This window comes from Copadichromis virginalis, linkage group LG8, assembly GCF_057382275.1.
Source record: "Copadichromis virginalis isolate Kocher_CV1m ecotype Utaka linkage group LG8, C_Virginalis_male_GT1.1, whole genome shotgun sequence".
Classification (NCBI taxonomy): domain Eukaryota; kingdom Metazoa; phylum Chordata; class Actinopteri; order Cichliformes; family Cichlidae; genus Copadichromis; species Copadichromis virginalis.
The window spans coordinates 31644041-31652431 of NC_140625.1; the positions used below are offsets into that span (position 1 = coordinate 31644041).

At 46.5% G+C, this 8391-nt stretch overlaps 1 protein-coding gene across 1 annotated transcript; it reads left to right on the forward strand.

The window, feature by feature from the left end:
* Nucleotides 1-3822: 3822 nt before the first annotated feature.
* Nucleotides 3823-5141, forward strand: ch25h (cholesterol 25-hydroxylase). Its single transcript, XM_085467115.1, has 2 exons — nt 3823-4295; nt 4381-5141. The coding sequence occupies exons 1-2, from the start codon at nt 3867-3869 to the stop codon at nt 4711-4713; spliced, it is 762 nt and encodes a 253-aa protein (XP_085323241.1). The 5' UTR covers nt 3823-3866; the 3' UTR covers nt 4714-5141.
* Nucleotides 5142-8391: the final 3250 nt, after the last annotated feature.

Here is an 8391-nt window from a genome sequence, read left to right on the forward strand (position 1 = left end):
GAATTGATCAGAGTTGAAGTGATTTGAGTGAAAAGTTTTAATGGCTTTAGTGCTGAAACACGTTTGAACTGTTCTGAAAGCTGCAGTGTGCTGAGAATGAGATAAAGAGATGTGATAAACATGTGTTCGGGAGTCGGGAAGCTGGTGGAGCGAGGCCAGAAAATCCCGATGTGTGTTTCAGGATGACATGAAATCTGCGCGCAGCAGGAATCTGACGTCACTTCAGGAGAAACGCTGGTCCTTGGAAAGGCTGTGGAGCGCGTGGGAGACCGAGTGAGTCAGAGCCGCACAAACATGCTGTTATCATTTAATCTCCTCTTTGTGCTGCTGCACTTTCTGTTTCAAGCAGCGCACACACATTCATAGACTTCCTGCCCCCCCGCGCTGTGATTACAGCCTGAGACCTGGAATCTGACCAAATCCTTTTCTGACTGAGTTTCTTGGTTTTTTATTTCTGTTGCATTTTATTTGAAATTCTTGCTTCACATTTCTGAGATGAAGGAAATATTTGTAGTAAGTAAGTAAAATTTATTTATATAGCACATTTCACAGATAAAAATCACAAAGTGCTTTACAGTAAGATCAGACATGTGTGCTGTTTTTATGGAGGCGTGTGTTTGCATGAGGGGGAGGGTCTTCATCACAGCGAGGGGAGGCTAAACCAGTGTGTGTGTGTGTGTGTGTCAACATTATAAGGAATGTGTGCGCGTACAGTGGTTCAGACTCACTGAGGATGATGATGACAGGCTGTGGTTCCCCTGATGATTCCTGAGAACAGTCGTCTCTTCTCATCACGGATCCAGAAAATTCTTTTACATTCAAATCTTTAATATAAGAAAATAATCCGTCGTGCACAGAAACTCGGTTTATAAGACAAAAATCTCTCAAAGCTGAAAACCTGCTGCTGTTAACATCCCAGCCCTCCGTGGGAGCACATGGACATATATTTTTATCTATATATTTCTTCTACGTGTATATTTTTATATTTTCTTCTGTTTTTGGACATGAATGTTCCATCTGTGTGTTCATTGCTGCCTGGCTCCTTTGCTGCTGGAACAATGGGAGCTTGTCCTCTGTGGGATTACAGTTTTTTACAGCTGCTAGGACACATGTCACAATACTTAGGTCACTTTTGCAAAACTCTTCACACAATCCACCTAACTGACCGTCAGCTTGGCAAAGCAGTTCATTTCACATTCAAAATGCACTACAACTACCAAAACACTTCATTCAGGTCTCAAATAAACTCATTCTTCCAGAACACTAGCAAAGGTTGACAGCCGACAAACACACTTTGTCACCCACAAAACAATGACCTAAAAAACACTAACAACATGTAGCATTACACAGTGTTTTCTTGTGTAAAACAAGGACACATCTCTGTTTATAATTTCAATATATGTTACTGGAATGAATCAGACATCATGCAGAATTCGTTAATATTTGTTTCTGTATTTTTATTTTTTTGCACTAAGTAATCCCAAAATACAAGAATTTGTATACACACCATCCACTGATACACATACAATAGTAATGCTATTCTACTCGGTCTCCTCCATTTGGCCACAGGTTCTCATCCACATCACATCTTATGTCATCTAGGGCAACACACCTAGGAAAGAATCTTCTGGCTGCCAGAATTGAAGGAGTTGAAAAATTGGAGGAGTAACACCTGTGCAGATGTTCATCTACAATGAGAATCAGCTGTGGCTGGTTAAACTGCATTTTTAGATTTAAAATATGTTTCAATAAAATATTGCTGTTGGATTTTGCTCTTTTCAAGTTTTGCATTGTGTTATTGTTTTGACCATAAGTTTAACAGTTTTGAAAACAGTATGTAAGCACATGCAAAATGTCCTGTACGTACAAAGGTTTTTGGCAGTTGTTGTGTCTGAGTGAGAAGATGATTCATGAAATTTGAGAGATGTAGTCATTGAATGCATTTTGTGCCAAAACAATGATAACTGGTCCTCAGTTTAGCCCACATAGACTTCTGTTGTGCTCACTGTGTGAGGAGTTTTGCAAACGTGACCTAAGTATTGAGAAATGTGTCCTAGCGTCTGTAAAAAACTGTAACAGAGGCTACGTCACCTCATCTAATGATGTGATCACAGAGCTGAACTGCAGCATTGCTACAGTTTGCTTTGCTGTATTTGTCCTCTGAATCCACTTTATGACTTCAGATGTAATTTCACTTATTAAAACAAAGAAATATTTAAGCTGAGCAACGTACATGACAGAAGGATGAGATTCAGTGTCAGTGCCACCTCTCAGACATTTAGCACACGCTTATTTCCTTCATTTATTGTGATGACAAAACAAATAGTTGTGTTTCAAACAGCTGGTTATAAAATCGGACATTCTCGGTGTCAGGTGGCTTTTGATGAACACAACAGAAGGAAAATGAAGGAGCTGTCTTCGCTTTTTGCTGGAGTGTGCGTCAGAGTGTGTTAACCACAGTCGCTGCCACCTCCCCGGTGTTCACAAATAAACATAATAGCTGCGTTTTGTCGTCACTCGGTTCACGCTAAAACCGCTCTGCTCTTTCTTGTTTCTGGCTGTTTCGTTCCCAAAAGGCTGAAAAGTCCACGCTGTGCGTTTGAAGCGTCCCACACTCTGTAATGTCCTCGCCAGCGTTTCCGCCATAAACCACTTCCTGCTCAGAACGAAGATCTGACCTCCCAACACCATAATTAGTCTTATTTCAGTTACAGAAACTTTCAGTACTTATCTGTGAAACACTAATAACTGTTACTGTTACATTTGTGACTGCATGTGATTTAAGTTTATTCACAGCTTTACATTTAACATGTTCAGGTTTTGTCATTTTACTGATGTTTCTTGTAAATAGAGCAGATATTTCGCCACGGCGCGGCGCCCTGCAGCAGGACGGCTGCGTTACATCATCGTTACTTCCTGATGTTTCAGTGAAATGAAACTGAAATGTTTTATTGTGATTCTGGAAAAGTAAAGTTCCAAATGTTTCATCAATAAACTCAGTTTTTTATCACAATGAAGAAGGAACGCCTCCTTAATGAAGATGTTATTATTTATTATTATTTATTGCGATCAGATATAGAAAAGACTGAGAACAGCAGAAGAACCTGTGTGGCTCAAACTGGCACGATGTTTAAATCCCATCAGCTCCTGAGTCGACAGTTTGTGCAGTCAACAAATGAAGAGCCGACATCCTTACACGGACCGGAACCACCTACCGCCATTTCTCCGGTTTCTGACGCCTCGCGACGCTCGACTGACACGTGACGAGAAGAGACGGCGAGGAATGTGAGCCTTCATCATCAGAGGAAACAACCTGTCGTCATCATCCTCAGTGAGTCTGAACCACTGTAAGCTCACACATTCATTTCTCATAATGCTGACACACACACACACACACACACACACGAGTACACAAGTACACACATCCTGTACTTCAGCAGAGGTACAGACTCTCACGCACCACAAAGTTGAAGCACAGCTTCTTTAATGTTCACTTAGAGCCTCAGGTGTGTGAACCTGCACGGCTCAGGTGTGGCAGCGCGGGCTAACACCGCAGCTGTAGCTAAAGGTTGCTTCAGCCCGTGTAAACATCACACACGTGCTCAACCTGCCAACAATGGAAGCAGGTGAGCGGCTCTCACAGGGACAATCCTCAGTGCACAGTGAAAGAGCCTGCTGTGGAATGTGGAAGTGGGAGTGTGGGAGGGAGAGTTTTCCATTTTCCCTCCGGCAGTAGGAAACATCCCAATAAGGACGGCAGGGCGGGTTCTTGCTGCTGACGCTGTGTGGGCGGGGCCTGCTGCCTGATTAAATGGAGCAGTGGTGATGAAGGCGAGCAGAGCTCCGACTGTGAGACAAACTGAAGGATGGCGATGCTGCTGCAGCCTCTGTGGACCTTCGTGCTGGGACACGCCCCCCTCCTGCGCTCGCCCTTCTTCCCCGTGCTCTTCTCGCTCTGCGTCTACCTGTCCTTCTGCCTGCCCTTCCTGCTGCTGGACGCGCTGTCCACCAGGTGGGCGTGGGTGCTCAGGTACAAGCTGCAGCCTCAGAGCTCCGTCAGCTGGTCGTCGGTGCGGCGCTGCCTGGCTCTGACGCTCTACAACCACCTGGTCTTCATCTTCCCGCTCACCGTGCTGCACTGGTACCTGAGGCCGGTGCACCTGACCGAGGAGGCCCCGCCCCTTCCGCGCCTGCTGGCTCAGGTGCTCGTGTGCCTGCTGCTCTTTGACTTCCAGAGCTTCGCCTGGCACCTGCTGCACCACCGAGTGCCCTGGCTCTACCGCACCTTCCACAAGGTGAGTCCCCGAGGACGATGGCGGTGGTGACGGTGTCACGCCTTTGTTCTTCCTCCACCTCACGCTCTCTCTCCTCCTCCTGCAGGTGCACCACACCTACACCTCCACCTCCGCCCTCACCGCCGAGTACTCGGGCACCTGGGAGACCCTCAGCCTGGGCCTGTTCGCTGCCGCCAACCCCCTCCTGCTGGGCTGCCACCCGCTCACCGAGCTCGCCTTCTTCGTGGTCAACATCTGGCTGTCGGTGGAGGATCACTGCGGCTACGACCTGCCGTGGGCCACGCACCGCCTGGTGCCGCTGGGGCTGTACGGCGGGGCGCGCCACCACGACCTTCACCACCTCAAGTCCAAGTGCAACTTTGCGCCGTACTTCACCCACTGGGACCGCCTGGCCGGGACGCTGCAGACGCAGGACTGAGCCGCCGTGATGGCGAGGAGCTGATGTAGAGACGTTTTCTATTTATTTATTTCTTCCTGTTTTTATTTATTATGCCACTTCTGAGCCCACCAATCACAGCGGGCTCTCCTCGACTCGCTGCTCCTCTCTGACGTAGAGACGGAGCAGTCGGAGCCACGAGAGCGCCGTGAGCCGTCGACGGCGTGAGCACGTTAACTGATACCGGACAGATGTGCCGATGAGGCAGCTGGCTGCGAGCGCGGGACAGACGAAAGTGAAACGAGGGACAGAGATAAGCTGGCGAGGAAGACGAGGAGTCGCGCCGCCGCTGAAGGAGAAGCGCGGCGTCAGAGGGAAACTGGAAAGTTTGATTCTGAACTGGGAAGTGAAAGTTTGAGCACTGAAGACAAAATGAAGCTAAAATAAAGTTTGTGAAGAGAAACACACAAGTCTGTTTCCTGTTTGTGTCCAAAACACACACACAGAGACGCACACACAGACACACACACACACACAGACACACACACACACACAGACACACACACACACACACACAGACACACACACACACACACACACACACACACACACACAGACTCACACACAGAGACACACACACACACACACACACACAGACACACACACACACACACACACACAGACTCACACAGACACACACACACACAGACACACACACAGAGACACACACACACACACACACACAGACACACACACACACACACACACACACACACAGACTCACACACACACACAGACTCACACACACAGACACACACAGACTCACACACACGCACAGATGCATACACACACACAGACACACACACACACACACACACACACACCTGTGTGTCTGTGAGCTTCAGCAGGAGACAGATCGTTGGTGGAGACGATCTCTGAACGTCACGATTCAAACAGCATCTGTGAACATTCAGCAGGAATAAAGTTTATTGTTAATAATCACAATTATTCAGCACGTCGTCTGCAGAGACGTCGTCATGTTGTTTAAGTAAAAATGGAGGCAGAGCCTTCAGTTTTTAGGCCCCATCTCATCTTAATGACCTTATAGTACCATACCACCCCATTAGAGCACTTTTCAGGTGTGTTGCAACAGCCCTCGAGGGCTGGAGTTTGAGACCCCTGTCCAAGAGTATTTAAAAGTAGAATGGGAGGCAGAGCCTTCAGTTTTCAGGCCCCTCTTCTGTGGAACCAGCTTCCAGTTTGGATTCAGGAGACAGACACTATCTCTACTTTCAAGATTAGGCTTCAAACTTTCCTTTTTGCTAAAGCATATAGTTAGGGCTGGACCAGGTGACCCTGGATCCTCCCTTAGTTATGCTGCAATAGGTGTAGGCTGCCGGGGGATTCCCATGATGCACTGGGTGTTTCTTCTTCACTCACTATGTGTTAATAGACCTCTCTGCATTGAATCATATCAGTTATTCGGTCTTTAAGTGACGACGTGACGAATCCTGCTTCCGGGCCCAAAGTAGTCTGCAGTTAACATGGCGTTTGTGTTTTTAACATGTTTAATGCTTTGTATCTTGTTCTATTTGATCTAAAAAGCCCCTAAAAACAGTCAGTGATCACTGCCGGCCTCCCTCGGCTTTTATTACCACTGTTCATTTTAAAGCTCAGTGTTTAAACCCTTACGATGTAACTGCAGCCCCAGCAGCAGTATATTAATGACTAACCTCGTATTGTGGATGGATTATCTCAGTTGTTCTCCTGACTGAAGTTTGGTCCATGTACAGCATCCTGCCATGCGATTGCATTTGTCTCTAACCATCAGGAACCTTCACGTTAACTTTTATCAAGTGGAAAGAAGTTAGTGTTCATCCTCCAGCTTCACTGTTTATGCTAACATAGCTGTGTCGCTAGCGGTCACGTAGCACATCATTATATAGCAGCTAGCCCAACTTCAGTAACCCTGCAAACGTCACTGCTGTTTAGTTTCTGTCTTCATTTATGTTGGAAGTGATAGCAGAGCTGTACGTTTGACTTTTTCAGAAATCTCTCAGTCAGAACATGTTACATTGTATTTAGATAGAAGCTAACTACCTGCTAACTTCTAACTCCATTAAATGTCTTAAATTCCGTTTTCATGGATGCCTGGATGTTAAACTTAATTGTTACACCTGGTAAAGCAGAACGCTGATCATTTTATTACAGATGAAAGAATTTAGACAGTTTTTAACTCTCAGTGATGCCACAGTGATCGTTTGATTTATGGACCTGCAGCAGAGTTTGAGCCCAGACACGGCTAATGACGTCAGACTTAAAGACCGGATTAATCTCCGTCTCTCTTCCACAGCATGTCTTTATCCTGTCTTCCTTTTCTCACCCCGACCGATGGCCCCGCCCCTCCCTGAGCCTGAATGAGGTGCGTGCAGAGAGCCATCACTCAGACCTGATCTCTAAACATTGAAAGAGGATTTTTTTTCAATCATATCAGGCCCTTGTTTCCCTGATATGATTCACCAATAAAGGAAGAGACAGGTAAGCGCAGGAATGTGCTGCAGCATGAGTAATCGCACTGAACCGAGCGTGCTCCTCTGTGACCTGCATCGACCTGCCTGCTGTAACACTGACTCGTGAAATGTCAAAGGTCGCCCTCTGCACACGGTGACGGACCAATCAGCTGGTCAGAGGACAATGATGAGAGCGATGAAGGCGTCTGCAGAGTGACAAGCACCAGGTTACCTGACCGTGAGCATGTGTGTGTGTGTGTGTGTGTGTGTGAAGGTTGTGCAACTGTCTGCAGTCGTGTCTCGGCAGGCCTCTTTGTGCTTCTCTGCAGAGCACGTACGCCATTCGTCACCCATGTGGAAACTCTCTGACGACAGCTGAACGGTTGAATCTTGAATTGTTCCACTGCTCACTGCTGTCAGAGGGGGCGGGGTTTGTTAGAAGATGCCAGGTATTTTTAGCTTTTTTTCCCAGCAGGTGATCGAGCAGGTTTTTAGTGTCTCTTCTCCGTTTTTTTTTTAGCTTCTTTCCATCGTCCTTTGTCCTCGTCTTTCTCTTTGTTTCTCAAACAAACTATGACAATCAGGTGGACCAGTATGGCAAAGCCGCAATGATGCAATTGGGAAAAAAATCTGTTGGGCGATTGCTACAGTCCGGACAGATGACAGTTACTGTGATCATTTTCAGCTTCAGTGTGAAATATCTGAAGAATCGTTGAGGGTTCTGGGATCAGCCCCGGAGCAGGAACCAGTTCACATGCTGGCAAAAGGACGCACTGTCACTACCCGATCCGTACCGGCTACCCGATCCGTACCGGCAACCCGATTGGTACTACGCATGCACAAATCTTACGTCACTTCCTCTCTTTGCCAACATTGCGACGATTAATGTATTTGAGTGACACGGTTAGCACCCAGTTAGCTCCTAGCATTTCTCAACAGCTCTGCCTCCTTTTCGACATTTAAACAATGGATAATCCGTTTACAAACAAATTCATGCTTCATGAATTCAGGCGCCTAATTACAGAGTTAATAATGCAGACTTTGTAATATGTCACGTGATGATTCAGCAGCCAGATGAAGTGTTTACTGGCAATTGACAGTGATAGTGGACATCATCATCACTATTCCAACAATCCTCTGCACACAGACGAGCATAAACACACTCGACTATCACTAAATCAAATTTAACACACGTTTGTAATGACGCTAG

Bases quoted from the DNA above. Each gene is read 5' to 3' on its own strand.
- ch25h (XM_085467115.1), top strand. From the start codon at position 3,867: ATGGCGATGCTGCTGCAGCCTCTGTGGACCTTCGTGCTGGGACACGCC. The intron at 4,296-4,380 runs GTGAGTCCCCGA...CTCCTCCTGCAG, and splicing joins TCTACCGCACCTTCCACAAG to GTGCACCACACCTACACCTC.